The sequence below is a fragment of the Castanea sativa genome, chromosome 4 (genome assembly GCF_040712315.1).
Source record: "Castanea sativa cultivar Marrone di Chiusa Pesio chromosome 4, ASM4071231v1".
Lineage (NCBI taxonomy): Eukaryota > Viridiplantae > Streptophyta > Magnoliopsida > Fagales > Fagaceae > Castanea > Castanea sativa.
Window position 1 is genome coordinate 4628824 of NC_134016.1, and position 21872 is coordinate 4650695.

Sequence of the window (21872 nt, forward strand, 5' to 3'; positions counted from 1 at the left end):
GACTCTAACTAGGAGCCGCTAGTGCTTTTAAGGGAGTTTAATGATTTAATGGAATTACATCACTGATATTTATAAGTATGATGGCATGGCCACTGGTGTACTTTTAACTATTGAATTTATTTAAAATGAATGGTTTTAAAAAGGTATAGCTCTACGTAATTAAAGCTCTATATACAAAGATGGGTTGAAAATTTGGCATTTTAGCGTAGTACTAGCGTGCAATGTTATTCCTTGCAAAAGAAAAGTCCCCCATAATAATAAGTGTAATGCCGGCTAGTCTACAATATACAAGGTATGCTTAAGTACTAGAGTGTATTATTATGGGGGTCGAAACTAGGTTTTTTTTTTTTTTTTTCTTAAGGATGTCATACAATTAAGATAATTGACTTTAAAAAGTTTTTTTTTTAATTAAAAAAAAAGGTTACTGTAAAAAGTTCCATTATTTATTTTGGAAAACTCATTCCTTTCAGGTAGCCCAATCTTAGGTTTATTAAGATAAAAAGTAAAATCTATCTCAAAAAAAAAAAAAAAAAAAAACATTGATGGAACATTAATGTTTTCCAACGAACTTCCTATTCCACCGAACCTACACTAATTACATGGAATTATATTATTTAGGATAAAACTTAAGTATACCCCTTAGATGTAGTGTATTAGCTAGGTTCTCAATTTTTTTTAGAGTTATTGGGTTCTCAATTAAATTTAAACACCCGGTTACATTAATTAAAGTACATACAATAACATCATTTTTAAAAATAATCAAATTCAATGCAATTATGTATATGAATAAAAACGACGAAGCTAATGTATTGCACCTAAAATATTGTGTCTAATTTTTACCATATAATTTATTCATTTCACTTCTACTAGTAATGACCATTTTAAAGTCTATATTGTTAGGAGATTTTCCAGTTTATGTTTTATAATTTTTCTAAATGAAAAATGTCCATACAACCTCCTGGACTTAAAGGAAGTGGCCCATGGTACTCCCTTGAACTTTTATTTTAACCAATTTACTCCCATGAACTTTATACAATTGCCAAATTAACACCTTAGTTAGTCTCCTATTAAAACACAAACAAAATACACATGCATCTTGCGTGAACTTTAAACTGCCAAATTGCCAAGGGCTGAACCGTGTGAGAGGAAGAGAGACCTATGGTTCAATTGAGGGGTGTATGAGCATTTTTCCCATTTTCTAAGCCAAAATACATTTTACCCTCTAAAAAGATGAACTTTACTTCCTTAAATTTTGAGATTGCTTCTAAATCAACCAACAATTTTTTAAATTTACAATTTACATCAACAAGTATTCTGAGATGTGACCCTTCAGAGTCTTTCAGATTTTTGCCACCAAACCCAATAAAAGAAAATAACTCCATTTTTTTAGAAAAATTAGAAAAGAATATAAAGTTGAAACTCTCTTTATAAAACATTAAAAAAATTAATTATTTCTTAAAACATTAAAACTCAACTTAATTCTTTAACTAAAAACGTTGAAGAAATTTCGTTTTTTAAGTTATATTTATTTGATTATTTCTATTTTACTAAACAATTTTTTTTTCCCTGTTTCACCAAGTGTAAGAAATAAATCACTTTTTTTTTTCATTAAAAAAGTGAGTGAAAAAATGAGTAAATGGAATTAGGTGTTAGTTTTAGTCACCTTAAAAAGGTACATGCATTAACTTTTAAAAGTTAAAAAAGTATTGAAATTCTTATGTTGCATATCTTATCAATCCTAACCCAATCAAGTATTGAGTTGTCTTCTCAATTTGTTTCATGTCCACTTTTTTAGAAAGGAAAATGTACTTATTGAGAAGATCACCATACCTGTTTTCTTCTGCGCTCCATGCCCTAGCCCAAATTGCCCAAGGTGTGTCATCTACACCTGTTTCATCATGGAAATTTTCTGTGGAGTTAATTCGAGCTTGGTAAGTTGGAAGGGCATCTTTTGTGATCATATCACCAACTAAGGCAACAAAGTACTCGTTGGGAATGTCTCTTGTTCTCTTCCTTAGTTCATTAACTTGCTCAATTAATCAATCTGAGGTAGGGTCTGGCAAAAAATCTTGTGGTTGCCAACATTCCTCAACAAGTTTTAGGAGAATTAGGACATTGTTTTTAGTCCAATCCTCCATAGATTTGAAAATTTCAACTGTCTTAGGTAGCATGGGACGGGCTTTGTTCACATTGAATTCACTAGGATGGACTAAACACTTTAAATTTCTGCTGCTCTAAATCTAAAAAGAGGGAAGCAATTAATGTTAGGATGTTGAATCTAAATTGCAAAACATGGTCAAATTAAATACTTATGAAAACAACAGTTTGTTTATCTATATTAGTTTGGTACAAATTAATTTTAGCTTTTTGAAATTGTAATTGTTTAAAAAAACTGTACTTAGATAAAAAGAATTTTTTTTATAAAGAAAAAAAAGTTTATAAATGTTGTGTCACAAAAAAAAAAGGTGATTTTGAACTACGATGCCAAGTGCATCCATCATTTATTAGTAGGGGGCTGATTTTGGGTTAGCCCAAAAGAGAAGGAACTCAAGTCCAAAACTCCTTCTAGACGTCCAATAGAGGCTAACGGTACATAGCAAAGAAAATGGCTCAATGACGTAAATTCACTAGAGATAAAGTAGAATAAACAGTACTTTCAAAATTTGTTAGTGTTAAACACAGCAAAATGAGGAAAAGCAAAGGAGATGATAAAATAAATAGAGAGCACTATTGTGCTACTGTCATAGGTAGCATGGGACAGGCTCTGTTCACATTGAATTCACTGGGTAGCCCAATCCTCCATAGATTTGAAAATTTCAACTGTCTCAGGTAGCATGGGATGGGCTTTGTTCACATTGAATTCATTAGGATGGCCTAAACACTTTTTTGCTCCTCTAAATCTAAAAAAAGGGAAGCAATTGATGTTAGGAGGTTGAATCTAAAATGCAAAACATGGTCAAATTAACTACTTATGAAAACAACAATTTGTTTAATTATGTATATCAGTTTGGTACAAATTAATTTTAGCTTTCTGAAATTGTAATTGTTTAAAAAAATTGTACTTAGATAAAAAGAATTAAAAAAAAAAAAAAGAAGTTTAAAAATGTTGTATCATGAAAAAAAATGTGATTTTGAACTAAAATGCCAAAAGCATCCATCACTTATTAGTAGGGGGGTGATTTTGGGTGAGCCCAAATGAGAAAGGAACTCAAGTCCAAAACTCCTTCTAGACGTCCAATAGAGGCTAATGGTACATAGCAAAGAAAACGGCTCAATGACATAAATTCACTAGAGGTAAAGTATATTAAACAATACTTTCAATATTTGTTAGTGTCAAATACAGCAAAATGAGGAAAGCAAAGGAGATGATAAAAGAAATAGAGAGCATTATTGTGCTATTGCATGTACAAAATACCCTTAAGGGCTTGAGTAATTATTGAGTACTCTCGGAGTACTAAAAATGCATACTCCCCCCCTCTCACATAATTATAGATTCTACTAATTATATTTATGGTAAGACCCACAATTCATGTGAGAGGTGAGAGTACGCATTTATAGAATTCCCGGAATATTTAATAATTTTTCTAAGTGCTGTTATCTTAGATGGTCTTAAGTGATTGAGTAGAGTAAGTGTTTTGGGTAAGATGATTATTAATTGGGTTATTAATGCAATGCTTTGTAATACATTTGAGATGCTCCTAGGATCGATGAAAGGATGGCAGGCTTCAATTTTGTTTTTGCATTAGTACTAGGGTGGGCTGGATTAATCATAATTTAGATAAATATTTTGCTAACTTTGATGTTATGAACCCTTTTAGGCCAAAATGGTACTTAGAGAACCAAATAAATCTGCCAAAGCTCATTAGAAAGCATTAAACAAAGTTGGCATACTTCTCATTGCTAAATGCGGTTAGGTAGAATTTTTAGTCACATAGAGAAACTTGTGAAGGTATTTCCCTTTGTGTGTAAATGGCTATCACATTGGTTTATTCATGGTTGCTCAAATTATGCAAGTGTCACCGTCCCACTTTGGAAGCTTATATCTTGGACCGTGTTAGACCCAAAATAGACCTAATCTTTACCCTCCATACTATAGCCCTTTGCTTTCCCCCCATTAAAGTACTTGGGCTTCAGCCATGTGTAGGATGAAATAAGATATTACAAAACAAAGATAATTGGAACCAAGGGCTTGGGCTTTGCTTCTTATGGGCCTATCAGGTCCTTTAATTGGCATCAATATATCTTTCAAAATTTCTGAAGAATTAAGTAATCATACTGATAATAATATAATAAAAGTGATCATCATATTATTATAACTTTGTATGCACGCATGTATACTTTGACTAAAGAGCAAATGTAATAAATCATGATATTATAATATGTGAAAATCAACCATTCAAATGATTTATTGATCAATCTTTCATTCTAATTGTAAAAAATGTTAATTGTTGCTCAATAAATCTATCTGAAGTTGGATCTGGCAAAAAGTCTTGTATTTGCCAATATTCCTCAACAGGTTTTAGGAGAGATAGGACACTATTTTTAGCCCAATCCTCCATAGATTTGAAAATTTCAACCTTCTTATGTGGCACGAGATAGGTTTTGTTTGCTTCGAATTCACTACGATGGCCTAAACACTTTTCTACTACTCTAAATCCAACGAAGAAATTGAGAGAAATAATTAATGTTAGAACGTTGAAGCTAAAGGTCAAATTAAATGCAATATGAAAGCATATATTTGTTTATGTATGTCAGTTCCGTAGCAATTACTTTTTAGCTTTATAAAAATGGAGTAAAAAAAAAAGCTGTAACTAGGTAAACAAATAAATAAAAGTCAATAAGAGTTGTATCGTATAAAAAATTTAAAAGAAATAAAGAGGTGATTTCGAACTGCAATGCCAATTGCATCCATCATTTATTAGTAAGGTATATAGATTAAACATCTTGTAGGGTTGATTTTGGGTGAGCCCAAGCAAAATGGGAATGAGCCAACCAACACGGGTTGAAAAGAGAAGGGAATCAAATTCATAACTCATTCTAGACATCCAACAGAGGCTAATAGTACATGGAAAAGAAAGCCATCTTAAAGACACAAACTCACAGGAGGTAAAATAGATTATACAATACTTTCAATATCGATTAGTGTAAAAAAAAAAAAAAAAGATGAGAAAAGCAATGGAGAGAGAGAGAGAGAGAGAGAACTACTATGTCTTAAGTGTTTGATTAAAGTGTCTTAGGTAAGATGGGTATCATAAGGGTTATTAATGCAAGGCATTGTAATGAATTTGTGATGGTCATACACTACAAAAAGGATTTACTATTAACATCGAAACTTTTTGACAACTACAAAAAACCATGGGAAAAACTGGTTTTTTCGACAACAAATCTCTTTCATCGAAAATGGCACTTAGAGAACTTAATAAATTGGCCAAAGCTTCAATTTTGTTTTTACTTAGGTATAAGAGTGCGCTGGTTTAATCACAATTGGGGTAAAGTTTTTACTAACCTTGATTTGCTGAACCCTTCTAGGCCAAAATGGCACTTAGAGGATGTGATAAATTGGCCGAAGCTCATTAAAGAGTATTAAATGAAGGGGGAATGCTTCTCATGGCTAAATACGGTCTGGCAGAGCAACTAATGAACTATCTTTTTGTGTGTAAATTGTCAGCACTTGGGTTTATTCATAGGCCTTTAGATTTTTCATGTGTCACCAGTTGATTTTGCAAGTTTTGTATTTTGGGTCCATTTGAACCAACATATAACCAATTTTTAGCCTCCATACCGTACTCCTTTACTTTCCTCATTAAATAAAGCACATGACTTTGGGCTTTAGCCACAAAAAAAAAAAAAGTACATGAATTTGGTCATGTGTAGGATAAAATAAGATATTACAAAACAAAGATAATTGGCCCCAAAGGCTTGGGCATTGCTTCGTGCGGGCCTATCGGGTCTTTAGCGAAAAAGGGCATCTACATATCTTTTATAATTTCTAAATATTTAAGCAATCACACCAATTAAAAAAAAAAAAAAAAGAGTATCAGGGTCAGCCTAAAGCCCTAACTACCCTTTTGTAAAAAAGGTCTCACCCCAATTATAAAAAGGCCCAAATTTTATGATTATAGTTTTTTTTTTGTTTAATAATGATTGCACACTATTTTATTCATGATGAGTGAAGCTTAATATTACAACTTTTACTACATAAAACTTATAAATTAATATATCACCAATCATAAAAAATAAAATTTGTACGAGCCCTACCCTCCTGTCAAGCCCAATCGCCCTAGGGCCCATAAAGGTCAACTCTTATGGGAGCCCCGCGTTGATCACACATTGTAACGCACGTGCCGTCTGAGAGTTATGAGCTCAGATTACTCGAAGCAACCTGTGACGTGCTCCTGCCGAGCACGTAACATACGTGCGGGGCTAGTCCCAACGCCACTATCATTATCTCCTTCTCGCCACCAAACATCAACTTAGACGAAACGGCATTGGACCTCCCTTCCATTGCCTAGGGAACGCCCCTGCCGAGAAACAAACCCAGCATTGGAGCCAGTTCCAATGCCACTCTCATTTCCTCCCACTCCCAACTAAACTCCCACTTATGGGTAATTGTATTGGACCCCTCCTTCCACCTACCAGGAGAACAATCATGACCGTTCCACTAAATTTGGCTATAAATAGGTAGGGAAGACTCAGTTATGGTGGTTGGCAATTGGAGAGAGAAAAGACGAGAGAGAGAGAGAGCGATATCATTTCTCCCTAAGGAAGAGAGGGAAGAGATAGTAAGGAAAGGAAGGAGGCCCAGCATACAGGCCTGCCGAGCATAACACCACCCATGGTAGGAAATCCAAAAGCCCACTATACAAATAGATTGTGAGCCCAAATTCCTTCGAGGCCCAACAGCCTTATTTTGAAACGCATAAAATTCAAACATCATTAATTAGGTTGTTGAAATTCATTATTCACATTCATTGCAACATCAAATTGTGAACATTTTGTACTAAACTTTTTCGTAACTTTAGCATTTTCTTTTTCTCATATTCAACAAGACTCCAAAATACGAGACCAATAGAAACGTAACCTAACTGAAACCCTAAAATGTGAAGAAAAAAATATTGTAGATGTGTTACACAATCATTTTCCTTAATACCTTGAGATTTTATATTTTGTGAACCAATATCCTACATGGTAAATAATCAACATTGGCCATCTAATCTTCCAAATAGTACACACCAAACAATCTCTATCTCTCTTAACACTAAATATAAATTTGAAAATTAAACTACAACTTTACTTAATCTTGCATTGCCTTATATATAAGATAAACTAAACCTTTTTTGTAAAAAAAATAATAAGCCTTCATTTATTTTTGTTAAATTTGATACCTCAACTATAATATTTAATTCTTTATATGAAAGTAATTAGATTAGCTAATATTAATTTGATATAATTAACTTTGGTTTGGTTAGCGTAAATAAATTTATTTATTTGATATTGAAATTTAAAAGGCCTCATTTGAATTCATTGTCTTAGGCCTCAGTTTATATCAAGCCTGCCCTAGATAGTATCATCGTGACTTTGTGTGTGCGCTCATATAGCATGTTTAAAGAGCAAGTAAAATAAATCAAGATATTATAATACATGATGTGAAAATCAACAATTCAAATGAGTTATTGATCCATCCTGCATTCTAATTAAGAAAAATGTTAATCCTTGTGAAAAGATGAGAAATTTGAAGTATAAACTCACTTAGTGTTGGAGAAGTGAGTGGAGGTCATAGAAAACTTTGGAGATATACGAGATCTCATCGATGGGAGAGCAAGTACTGAAAGAAGGGAGTGAAAGTTGAAGGAGTTGAGTATTAAAGCCATGCCTTCTCTTTAACCTCTCTACTAGCTCCAGAACACCAGGTACTGAGATAAAGAGGGAACTTAGTTGTTATGAAATTAAGAATATATATAGAAATCAATGAGAGATAAAGGGGGGTAGAAGAAGAAGAAGAAGAATAAGAAGATGTGGTGGACTGTGAAAAGAGTTTAATGACTATTTTTTCTTTCTTTTAAGGGAGTTTAATGATTTAATGGAACTAGCCGATGTGCCCGCACGATGTGCGGATACATTATGATGTGCATAGACATCACTAAGAGCTTTCTAGATTAATAAGAATCTCCTAGTGTTTCTAATGGTGATATACAAGATTTAAAACCCCCTCCCCCAACTATTAAATTATCAAGAAAAAGAAATAAAAAAGAAAAGAAAAAGATATGTATGGCATCAAAGTATAATGCTCAATAAAAAACCATAGAATTATTATGAAACTATCCTATTAGATAATAATACATCATTAGATGCCGAAAAGATAATGTTTGGCACAAAAACTAATTATGAGGAAGTATAGAACTAAAACAATTGGTGAGAAAAAGAACAACAAAATACCTATTTGAAGATGCAAGCAAGTTGATGTGTAGTAAGATAGTTAGCTTATCATTTAGTATAACATTCCTCTTTTCATCCTTATTCAAATCTTTATAAGAACGAAATTGTAGCTTATATGGCCTTGGAAATATTGCAATAGCTAATTTTGTTCAATTATAATCAATTGCAAATTTTTTGTTAGAAAATATATAGAAATTGTACAATTGTACATAAATCAAGTATAGAAAGTTACAATCTGAGCATAGTAATGATTACTCTAATTAATACTCCCTCCGTTCCACTTAGTTTGTTCTGTTTGAAAAATCAAACTTTTTAAGGGAGCATCATTTATTGTCTTGTCTAACTTTTAAAAATGTATTAGTTTCCAAAACTACCCTTAAATAAATTTGTTGATTTTCTTTTCAAATGGAGTAGTTTTGAAAATTAAATAGGGGTATAATAGGAACATTAGTAAATTAATGACTTTTATTATTAGAAACAGGACAATAGTTTGGGACATCCCAAAATGGAATAGATGACAAACTAAGTGGGACGGAAGGAGTATATTTTTAATCCACTAGAGTACGTTGCGATGTTTGAATTAAGATTAATAAAAAAGTAGCAATAGTATCACATAATAACAACTACTCACACACATAAACGTGTGTGCATACACAAAAATATATACAAATGCATAGAGGTTGTATTAAAACTCTTCGATTTTATCCCCAAAATAATAAAAAATTCTTTTGGATAAAACAACTTTCTTAGCTCAAGAGCTCTCCTAAGTCCTAACACCACCAAGCTACACGTCATGGTTCTTCTTAATCTCTACCGCCAAAAAATTACACATTAAAATTATTAGTAACAATATAAACGGATTAAAGTGCATGTATTTTCGTTAGGTTAAAGAAATGATCTTTCAAATTCTGTGGTTTTTCATTAGACATTTATCTTTTTGCAATTGACAAAGTGATTATTTTTTTTTTGTCGGACTCTTCAAGTGTTAATTCTTGTGATGGCTAAAACCTCATAAAACTTAAATAAAAATCAAGCAAATAACAACATTTTTACATGTTACCTTTGCGAAAGTCTCCCTTTTGGATGTATCAAATCAATCAAGAAAAGCATTATATATGAATCAAGTTGTATATAACAATACTGAAACATCAACTTAACAACTACGCAAATTTGGAAAAAGGAAAAAAAAAAAAAAAGGAAAAAAAGAAAGGAAAACAATAATTACGTTGATATCATTGAAGTTGCAATTATGTTTCTTTCTCTACAGATTGTGAAAGACATTGACGAATTTAGAAAATAAATTAACTATCTGCCAAAAAAGAAAAATTGGAAGATGTGGCACCATAATGTTAGACACAAATAATTAGTAAAATTTATAATTTGATATTATGCTTCCCCAAAAGGCCATATGAATCAAGTATATGTAATAAAGGAACATCTTGGTAGTTGGTACCCGGAGGTAGAGAGAGAAGAAAATTATCATGAAGGGCAGGTATGTGCAAGGTGGGGAATATTGTTGATTGCCAACCCAAGTGAATGAACATGTGCTTCCATGGAAGATTCTTTTGCCCTTGGATCCAGTACAAATTTAATGAGATGAAGATAATATTTCCTAGGAACGCAATAAGACAACATGTTATTTCTGCAAACTATACAACACATAATTATAATCTTAGCAAATAACAACATAAACATAGCAAAAGCAAAAGCAAAAGCTAAATGCATATTGTAACAGACAAAGAGGAGTAGGCGTGGTGTGTTCCTAAAAAAAAAAGAGATGGTGTGGTATGTTTTGGGAATTGGGAAACTAAACCTATGAAAATTTAAAAATAAAGAAGTTGAAGAAACGATGGCCAATTAAAACCTTTGGAGAGTGTGGTTAATTCAGAAAAGAGAAAGTCATTAACTATCTATTACTTGAAGTTTAATAAAACGAAGAGCCACTAGGAAAACGAAGAGTTTTTTTTTTTTTAATTTTTTGAGAAGATGGTGAGAATTTACTTTTCCTTTTCAAAGAGTGTGTCACTTGGCAAAACCTTAGACCCTCACATGATGAAGTCTCTGCTTTTATATATATATATTGATTACATCACTGATATTTATAAGTATGATGGCATGGCCACTAGTGTACTTTTTAACCATTGAATTTATTTAAAATGAATGGTTTAATAAATGTATAGCTCTGCATAATTAAAGCTCTATATACGAAGATGGGTTGAAAATTTGACCTTTTAGCGTAGTACTAGTGTAGAATGTTATTCCTTGCAAAAGAAAGTCCCCCATAATAATAAGTGTAATGCCGGCTAGTCTACTATCTACAAGGTATGCTTTAGTACTAAAGTGTCTGTTATTATGGGGGTCGAAATCAGGCTCTTTTTTTTTTATTTTATTTTTTTAAACGATGTCATAAAATTAAGATAATTGACTTCAAAAGTGTTTTTTTTTAATTAAAAAAAAGGTTACTTTAAAAAGTTCCATTATTTATTTAGGAAAACTCATTCCTTTCAGGTAGCTGCCAATATTAGGTTTATTAAGATAAAAAGTAATCCCATATATATATATGTGTGTGTGTTTTCTCAAATTAAAAAAAAAGAAGAAGATAAAAAGTAAAATCTATCTCAAAAAAAAAAAAAAAAAAATTGATGGAACAATGTTTTCCCACGAACTTCCTATTCCACAACTTCCTATTCCACCGAACCTACACTAATTACATGGAGTTATTTTATTTAGGATAAAACTTAAGTATACCCCTTAGATGTAGTGTATTAGGTTCTCAATTTTTTTTTAGAGTTATTGGGTTCTCAATTAAATTTAAACACCCGGTTACAATAACATCATTTTTAAAAATAATTAAATTCAATGCAAATATGTATATGAATAGAACCGATGAAGCTTATGTATTGTACCTAAAATATGGTGTCTAAGTTTTACCATATTATTTATTCATTTCACTTCTACTAGTAATGACCATTTTAAAGTCTATATTGTTAGGAGATTTTCCAGTTTATGCTTTATAATTTTTCTAAATGAAAAATGTCCATACAGCCTCTTGAACTTGAAGGAAGTTGCCCATGACACTCTCCTAAACTTTTATTTTAACCAAGTTACCCCCATGAACTTTATACAACTGCCAAATAAACACCTTAGTTAGTCTCCTATTAAAACACAAACAAAATACACATGCATCTCGCGTGAACTTCAAACTGCCAAATTTTCAAGGGCTGAACCGTGTGAGAAGGAGAGAGACCTATGGCTCAGTTGAGGGGTGTATGAGCATTTTTCCCCTTTTCTAAGCCAAAATACACTTTACCCTCTAAAAAGATGAACTTTACTTCCTTAAATTTTGAGATTGCTTCTAAATCTGCCAACAATTTTTAAAATTTACAATTTACGTCAACAAGTATTCCGAGATATGACCCTTCAAAGTCCTTCAGATTTTTGCCACCAAACCCAATAAAAGAAAATAACTCCATTTTTTTAGAAAAATTAGAAAAGAATATAAAGTTGAAAGTCTCTTTATAAAACATTAAAAAATTAATTATTTCTTAAAACATTAAAACTTCAACTTAATTCTTAAACTAAAAACGTTGAAGAAATTTCATTTTTTTAGTTATATTTATTTGATTATTTCTATTTTACTAAAAAAAAAATTTTTCCTGTTTCGCCTAGTGTATGAAATAAGTCATTTTTTTCATTAAAAAAGTGAGTAAATGGAATTAGGTGTTAGTTTTAGTCACCTTAAAAAGGTACATGCATTAACTTTGTTGAGTTGGATGTACTAATTATGTTTTTTTTTTTTTTTTTTTAATTTGATAAACACACACACACATATATAGGGGAAGAGGGATGAGATAAGGGAATACACTCACACATCAACACCAAAACTGCATGCGGCAATTAATGTTGCGAAGCAAGTGATAAACTATTTCTCAACATCAGACCTTACCGATGTGGAATGACTCAACAACATTGAGTATCTTTTTTTTTTTATTTGATAAATACACATGCACACACACACACACATATATAGGAGAAGGGAAATGAGATAAAGGAATATACTCGCACACCAACACCAAAACTGCATGTGACAGTTAGTGTTGCAGAGCAAGTGATAAATCACTACTCAATATCACACCTTACCGATGTGGAATGACTTGACAACACTAAGTATCTCTTTTTTATTTGATAAACATACACACGCACACACACACACACACATATATAGGGAAAGGGGGATGAGGTAAGGAAATACATTCACACACACCAATACCAAAACTGCATGCAGCAACCTTCTAAGGCACCAAATGTACCAAGTTTGTGCATTAACGGTCTTAGTAATAGATATTTGTTTACTTGTTTGAAAGGCATGTCTACTCTGAAATTTAGCATTTTAAAGCTCATTCTTTCCATGCTTTAAATTTAGTACTATATTGTTAAATTCAAAAACCTTCTTTTATAGCCATTAACCAATAAAACACATATTATTATTGTGTTAGGTTCAAGTTACACCTAGTGTAACATTATTTATTTTAATTGAATGTGAAGTTTGATAAATCCACCGTTAGATATATTATCTTTGTATATTCTCCATTTTTACAAAATTTCAAGATGATCAAACATTAATAGTCATGTCATCAATTAATTGTTAAAATTCAAGTTTTTGTAGTTTGAAATAATGCATAAAAGATGAGTTTATGGATTGAATGATAAATTTCATCTGATTGGCATGAAAATTTGCATGCATGTTAAGAACATATAGAATATGTCATACAACAATTGGATTTTCAAAATATGAATTCAATAATAAATTATTGAGTGGTGTAACATTGCTTAGAATTACACAAGGTGTAACTTGAACTTAGCCCATTATTATTATATAATTTGCTAAATATATAGTCTTACACGGTTACACCCCATGATTTCTTTATGTAGCTTAGAGTACTATATTGTTCATTTACTATTGTAAAGTATGGAGTTTTTTCTTTCTCTTTCTTTCCCCTTCAAATTTTTAAATTAAAAATTTCAAAATAATATGCTTTAGACATAAAAATCTATTATAAAAAATTTCAATAACTTTAAAGTATTATTCGAGTTGAAACTCTGTCTTGTATAAACATAAGAAAGGGAAAAAAATATTAAAGCACACCAATTTATTAGTTCAATTATTAGTTTTTAGTTTACTTCAACTAAATCATTAATTTTGTTTAAACTTTTTAAAACATTAAAAGTTAATCTCAATTCTTTAACTAAACATTGATAAACTTTTTTTTAAGTTATATTTATTTTGTTTCTATTTTACTAAACCATATCAATTTTGATTTTTATTTTTATTTTTCTGTTTTGCTAAGTGTAAGAACTATGAAGTAAACTACTTTTTCTTTTTTGGTCTAAGAAAGTGAGTGAAATGTACGAGTGGATAGAGTTAATAGGTTTTAGTTTTAAGTTCACCTAAAAATTGGGCAGATTAACCTTCTTGTGCGCCAAATGTACGAAGTAAACCACCTGTGAATGCGCTTCTTCGTACCAGATAATGAGAGGGCTAGTTGGGTTTTGCTTAATGAACTAGGTTGTCCTTTATTCAAATTAAATTAGCCCATAAATTGCGGATAAATACTATTGAAAAATGAGCCAAACAAGTCAAGTCTAACCTCGCATGCATGATGCAACCAGAACATTTGTCTCAAGTAAAATCTTTGGTTATAAATAGATAGGGTTAAGAACAACACCAACTTATCCTTTATGATTTAACAAATGATTTGTACATTATTTCGCTCATATGATCTGACATAAGGATTCTTTTTTTTTTTGGGTAGTTTATTTCAATTATAGCTAAGTGATATTGTTTGGTCTTCTTATAAAGAGAACTAAGCTTCAAACCTTTCTCCCCAATTGTTTTAATATTGAAAAAAATGCAAAATTGGTCTTCTAATTATCAGTTTTTTTTATTTCAATTCTCTAACTTTCAGTTTTGTCATTTCAGTCCTCTAATTTTCAATTTTTGTCAATGCAGAATTCCGTTAAAACTCAATTAGTGGCTGCTGTTAATTGAGCCAAAACGACGTCGTTTTGGTTTTTTTTTTTTTTTTTAATAATAAATTTCGAATTTTAAAGAAAAAAAGGAAAATCTGTAAAAAAGAAAAGAATAGAAAAGAAAGCAAAGCGATGCAGTTTCATCTTAGATCTTAGATTTGCAACTACCAAAGGCTCTAGAAATCTGAAACATACAATTTCAAGTCTAAACTCTTTGGCTTTTGATCCAAATAAAATAATAACTGTTTTATCCAAATTCATAAAAATTAAATAAAAACTCAACGCAACGTAAACATAACGGTAACCTTCAGAATTTCTGGTAGTATTTTTCCTTGTCCATTTTCCGAGCAACCAAACAGAGAGACATGAAGAAAAAGAAAATAGCTAGGAGTGAAAATTTAAGGAGCTTACAACTCCGACATTAACTTTACTGGGACTGGGATCAGCCAAGAAAGCCTTCGTAACACCGAGAATCTGATCCTCTGCTGTAGGCTCCACGTTCCCCCATCACGTTGACATCCACCTCGCTCGAATATCAGAGCTTCGATTTGTGACCCGCCTCGACATCACCGCTCGAAACGCCATCGTTTCTCACACTTTGTGTCTGAAATAGTGAAAGAAAGGTGTACGGATCAGAAGTGTTTTGAAAAAAGAGCTAGCTGAGATCAAAACAAAGAAACCGATTCAGAAAGTGCTTCTGGAATAAGTGCTTTTGTTTAAAAGAAATCTTGATCTGTCCTTTCTTTTTTCTTTTTTCCTTTTTCCTAATATTATGCACTGTCACTGGAGTTCGGTGATGGAGTTCTGATGGAGTTCGGTGGTGGAGTTCTGAATCGGTTTCTTTGTCGTTCCCCTTAATTTTTTTTTTTTTTTTATTACAGATTTTCCTTTTTTTTTTTTCTTTAAAATCCGAAATTTATTATAAAAAAAAGAGCCAAAACTAACAACAGCGCTTAACTGAGTTCTAACGGAGTCTTGCATTGACAAAAATTGAAAGTTAGAAGACTAAAATGACAAATTGAAAGTTAAAAGACTGAAATGAAAAAAACTAAAAGTTAGTGAGTTAATTTTACATTTTTACCCATAATATTTAAATAACAGAAAAAAAAAAAAAAAAAAAGTAACGGTGGAAAGAAACAAGGAAAATAAAACACATCTAATAAGCTAGCTATACCGCTCTACCAAAAATCCAGCTGAAAGGAATGGTGGTGCTTTTTGGGCCTTTGCCATTGCTCTCTCCTTTAGCCTTCTCATCCTTTGAGCCAACCTACACACATAGTCCTGGGCTTCTCGTCCCTCACTTGTAAGTCCAGTCAGCTTCTCTACCTTCCATTTAGCCACCAAAAGTTCCACAATTTCTCTACAGTCCCTAGCCGTGTAGACCCCAATCCTTGATGCAACGATAGCAAAGTGATCAAAAAGATTATGGTCGTGGCCATCATACATCAAATGGGCTGGCATTGAGATTTTCCTCTTCATCATGTCTGCGAAGGCTATTACCATTTTATTTGGATTGAGCTCAAAAAGCTTTTCAGCTATTTTTGTATAAGCACTTTCATGGCGCTTCTCATCTGAGGCAATTATGCCACATATTTGGGCAAGCTTTACTTCCCCATGTTGTATAGCCAGCTTTACTGTGTTCCCATGGGAGATAAATGCAGCTCGTTCTTGGAATGATGTGTAAATGGTCCAAAGGTATGGATTTTCCCCGGTGCCAATATTATAGGTCCAAAATGCATTAGACATTAACATGTTGAACTATATGAGTTTTGAGAGTATAGATGTCCATCCAATAGCTTTATAAATTTGCAGAGCATTTAACTTGGGAATAATATAGCAAGACTTAACTCGTCACTGTTAGGTTTTAGATGCAAACTCAATGTGACATTTTGTTAAAAGAGAGTTGTAGCTATTGTATTTGAATTATGCTAGAAGTTTGGACAAAGAACTGACTGCAATTTTGAAAACCTAGAACTTTTTTTATTGGAATTGCACCTATTTGATAATCCAATCTAATAATTAGAATAGTTAACCCCTAGGAAGCATAGATACTTCAAAATCTCTAACATGTCCATGTTGGACATGCCGGGAACACTTTTGCATGCTTTTCCTTATTAATTAGATATATTTTTTAAAATTTTGGTAGTTAATATTTATTTTGAAAACTTATAAATAAAAATGAAATGTGCATATAAGTAAATAAAATTAACTAATATATTAATTCATTGTGTTATATATCTCCACCATATTGAGTCCTAATTTTTTTTTTAAGAATTATTGTGCCATCTTGTCTCATGTCTTCACAAAGTATATATATAACTATTTAAAACGGTTTTCTTGCAGACAATAGGTGCTTAAGACTAAATCATGTTAATTTTTTTCTCTCATACATTTATTTAAGTTTTTTTATTTAATATTTTTTAAGAAGGTGTAAAAGGAAAAATTTGTTAAAATACTAGTTACATTATTAAAATCGTCTCATGTCTTCACAAAAAATATATATAATAATTTAAAACTTTTTTTCTTGCAGACAATAGGTGGTTAAGACTAAATCTTGTTAATTTTTTCTCTCATAAATTTCTTTAAGTTTTTATTTTAATTTATTTTATATTTTAAGGTGTAAAAGGAAAAAAATTGTTAAAATACTAGTTAAATTATTAAAATCTTCATTTCTTAAAGTTAAAAAAGTTTTGAAATTCTTATGTTGCATATCTTACCATGTGCTAGACATTTACACACAAAGGGATATACCTTCACAAGTTTCTCTATGTGACTAAAAATTCTACCTGACCGCATTTAGCAATGAGAAGCATGCCAACTTTGTTTAATGCTTTCTAATGAGCTAGCAGTGAGAAGCATGCCAACTTTGTTTAATGCTTTCTGATGAGCTTTGGCAAATTTATTTGGTTCTCTAAGTACCATTTTGGCCTAAAAGGGTTCATAAAAACAAGGTTAGCAAAATATTTATCTAAATTATGATTAATCCAGCCCACCCTAATACTTGTGCAAAAACAAAACTGAAGCTTGCCATCCTTTCATTGATCCTAGGAGGTTTGAGTAAAGTAAGTGTCTTAGGTAAGATGGGTATTACAAGGGTTATTAATGCAAGGCATTGTAATAGGTTTGAGATGGTCCTACACTATAAAAAGGATTTGCTATTTGCAACAAAACTTTTTCGACGGCTACAAAAAGCCATTGGAAAAACTAGCTTTTTCAATGACAAATCTCTTTCATCGAAAATGGCACTTAGAGAACCTAATAATTGGCCAAAGTTTCAATTTTGTTTTTACTTAGGTATAAGAGTGCGCTGGTTTAATCACAATTTTGGTAAAGTTTTTACTAACCTTGATTTGCTAAACCTTTCTAGGCCAAAATGGCACTTAGAGAACGTTATAAATTGGTCGAAGCTCATTAAAGAGTATTAAATGAAGGGGGCATGCTAATTTATTGTTGAACCCTTCTAAGTTGATTTATTGTATTTTGAGAGCATGACAAGCGAGTTTGCTGTTAGGTCAAGGGAAGAAGATGAGGAACTACAAAGGAGCATGAAGGAAGTAAAAGAGAATAACCGAGACAGAGGCTCGTCAGAACCACTCACTCCGGGCTCGGGGGGAGGGGGGGATGGAGGATCCTATAAAGAAAAACTACTAGGGCTTATTCCTGGTGCATATGAGCAAGCTTTTGCTTTTGAGAATGGCATGGAGATCGAGGTGGAGTTCGATAACGAAGAAGAAGACCTGCTTCCAAGGGAGGTGGTGGTAAGATTATCGAGAGAAAGGAAAGCCAGAATCCGAGCTACCTAGAACAATGCTCTTATTGTCAAGGTATTCAGTGAAACTATAGGTTATTACTACCTTGTCTCACAACTAACCAAACTTTGAGAGCCTGTGGGGAAGATGGGTTATATCGAACTTGGCCACGACTTCTTCCTCATCAAGTTTACACTGATGGAGGATCATTTGAGAGTCTTTAAGAATGACCCATGGTTTGTGGGTGGGCATTATCTATCCATCAGATGCTGGGAACCTACCTTTATACCATCGTCGGAAAATCTATCCGCAATCGCTATTTGGATTCACCTTCCGGTACTACCCTTTGAATACTATGAAGAGTCAATCCTCCGAGATATCGGTAGGGCCATAAGACTAGTTCTTAGAGTGGACTCTCATACTGCACTGGAGGTTAGGGGCGGTTTGCATAGCTTTGTGTTCAAGTGAATCTTGACGAACCTATTGTGAAGACTATTAAGGTTGGTGGGATTAGGCAATCGGTTCAGTATGAAGGCATCAACTCCCTCTGTTTCTCTTGTGGCAGGGCGTATGGCACAAATCTGAGGGATGCCCATACAAAATACAATAGCTTGGCAAGACCAGAACAACGCCGGGACGGAGAATCAAATAGACCAGGAAAAGACATCAAAATAGGCCGAACCTGACAAAACTCCCTTTGGACCTTGGGTCCTTGTTGCACGGAAGAGGTAACCTAGAAAAGGGTGGGCAAAAGAAGCTAATCCTCTAGCCCAATTTGGTTATGTTTACCAAAGCCCAACTAGGCCCACCAGTGCATTGAGCTCAGCAATGGGATTCGCCACACCAGGCCTTGATGCAAGAAAAAAACACCAAACTTTTACAGTTTTCTAAGCGCAAGATGCATTGCGTTCAGAGAAGGATAGCTCAAGCCATAGACCAGATCAATCCACACCAAAAGGCCATGCCCCTAAAAGTAAAAATCCAGGAAGGGGTCACAAAGCTATGCAGGGTAGTCCGGTCAGAGAGCATCATGCCAACCCCCCCCCCCTCTAAGTGGAAAATAGTGAATCCCAAACCTATTGTGGTAAAGCCAATCCAGATTTTTGAGATGAAAAATTCAGGTGACCTTAACCCAGAGACGATCTTTGAGGGATTCAAAGTTGGAGGATCATGTTCGGGAGGATCTTCATCGGCAGGTCCAGCAACTGAGTTCGTAGTTGGTGACCAGGAAGTGACGGACCTCCAAAGGGATATAGAGATGAGAAGTGCTTCCTCCGTTGATAAGAGCGGTGACAAGAATTATGAGAAGCAACCCCAAATCTATCAAGAACACGAATGGCAGTTTCTATCAGAAATCTCCAATTGCCACTCCTCCAATGAAGATAAAGCATTCTGTAGTATGAAGACTGATGCTCTAAAAATTCCCAAGGGCTTACTTAAGAGAATTGATCCCTCCCTCCAACCTAAGAAAATGGGTAAGGCAGATGAGGATGGAGAGGAATGCTCCTTGGAGGATCAAAATCAATTGATGGAGATTAATGGGACTAGTCTACCCAAGGAGGTGGAATCAGCAGAGGCAATCATGCAAGTTGACCAAGGAGGTGATGTTCCTTTGTCCCCTTGCTAATTGTTTCTAGACTCTATCCTTTTTTATATGTTAATAATGAATATGTTAATTTGGAATTGTCAAGGGGCCCTAACCCCACCTTTTGTGATGTGATTAATAATCTGATCCAAATGCACTCCCCTGCTATCATGGTTATTGAAGAGACCAAAGTTAGTTGCGATAGAGCTAAAAGGATCTCAGATAGGATAAACCTTGATGGGGCAATCTTTGCAAACTCAATTGGCCTCTTTAGAGGATTGTGGGTTCTCTGGGATTCTGACCAAGTTGAAATTTCTGAGGCAGCTTCCATTGAGCAAGAAATACATGTGATTGTTATGTCTACAGCGAAACCCCCCTGGCTCCTTTCAGCCATTTATGCTAGCTCGCGGTATGCTAAAAGACGTATGCTTTGGAAAAATTTGGAGTCTGTGGCAAGCTTACACTCCATGCCTTGGGTAATAACAGAGGACTTTAATGAAGTGCTTATGGGGGAAGACAAGTTTGGAGGAAGTTTAGTCAACATAAATAGAGCTCTTCGATTCCAGGATTGTTTGAACAATTGCAGAATGATCGACATTGGCTTCTCAGGGCCTCGATTTACCTGGTCTAACTACCAACCTCTTTCACAATTGGTCCAAGAGAGAATAGACAGAGTATTTTTGAATGCTGAATGAAATGCTATCCTCTCTAAAGCAATCATTCTCCATCAGGAAAAAAGTCACTCGGATCACTGTCCTATTAAACTGTGCTCTGAGAAAATTAGGGGAATTCAACTCCTCAAGCCTTTCCGGTTCTAACCAATGTGGCTTTCACACCCAACCTTTCAAGGAAACCTGGGATAATACATCCTCCTTGCAACAGGCTTTGTCTAATTTCTCTTCCAAGGTGAACAGCTGGAACAAAAATCAATTTGGAAACCTCTTTCATATGAAGAGAAGGATCCTAGCCAGACTTAAAGGAATTCAAGAGAGTATATCTTTAAGACTCAATTCAATTCTGGTTGATTTAGAAAGTAAATTATGGTTGGAATATGCTAAAGTGGCAAAACTCGAGGAGGAATTCTGGGCTATGAAGGCTCGGATTCTTTGGTTGGTTGAGGAAGATAGAAACACTTCCTTCTACCATACTTTAGCTTTTGTGCCCCAGAAGCAAAATTGCATCCTCTGTATGAAGGACAGTTTGGGCAACTAGTAGAATGGGGAAAGAGAGATTGCAGAGTTTATCAGGCAAGGTTTCTCGGAGCTTTTCACCTCGGGTCATATAAGCTTTTCGTTGGCTGACTGAGGCCCCCTTGCTTGGAACACATGCCTCAATGAAGAAGCTATAATTACCTTGAACACCTCGATCATAGATAAGGAGATCTCCGAGGGCCTTTGGGAATTTAAACCCTTTAAAGCCCTTGGCCTTGACAGTCTCTATGCGGGTTTCTTCCATTAATTCTAGTTGGATGTAGGTGGCTCTATGAGGAAGGAGGTGAAAAGTATCTTCAATTCAGGGGTAATTCTAGACTATCTAAATCAGATCCTCATTACCCTCATCCTTAAATGCAGAAGCCTTGAGTCGTTGACCAACTACCGGCCAATCAGTTTGTGTAATGCTATATACAAGATAGTGACTAAGATAATTGTTAGCTGGATTTGCCCCTTCTTGCTTGATTTAGTCTCTCCGCTCCCATCAACTTTTGTTCTAGGAAGGACGGGTTTGGATAATTCCATTATAGTCCAGGAACTAATCCACACAATGTCCAAGAAAAAGGGCAGAACAGGGGTTATGGCAATCAAACTTGAATTAGAAAAGGCTTATGATCGCCTTGAATGGAGCTTCACTAGAAATACCTTGAAACTTTTCAGTTTCCCTAATCACTTGATTTCTTTGATCATGAGCTGTGTTTCCACCACCTCTATTTCTATTCTTTTTAATGGGGGGGGCTCTGAATGCCTTCCAACCTTCAAGAGGAATCCGTCAAGGCAGCCCTTTATCGCCTTACCTATTCATCTTATGTATGGAAGTCCTTGGGGCCTTAATTAAGGGTATATGCCATGAGAAACTTT

At 33.7% G+C, this 21872-nt stretch overlaps 1 protein-coding gene and 2 pseudogenes across 1 annotated transcript; 1 reads left to right on the plus strand and 2 right to left on the minus strand.

The window, feature by feature from the left end:
* Positions 1 to 1715: 1715 nt before the first annotated feature.
* Positions 1716 to 7871, minus strand: LOC142632337 (stearoyl-[acyl-carrier-protein] 9-desaturase, chloroplastic-like; annotated as a pseudogene).
* A 7763-nt stretch (positions 7872 to 15634) lies between these two features.
* LOC142632338 (stearoyl-[acyl-carrier-protein] 9-desaturase, chloroplastic-like) lies at positions 15635 to 16212 on the minus strand (annotated as a pseudogene).
* Positions 16213 to 19970: 3758 nt separating this feature from the next.
* LOC142632339 (uncharacterized) lies at positions 19971 to 21012 on the plus strand. Its single transcript, XM_075806774.1, has 2 exons — positions 19971 to 20425; positions 20532 to 21012. The coding sequence occupies exons 1-2, from the start codon at positions 19971 to 19973 to the stop codon at positions 21010 to 21012; spliced, it is 936 nt and encodes a 311-aa protein (XP_075662889.1).
* The last annotated feature ends 860 nt before the right edge of the window (positions 21013 to 21872 follow it).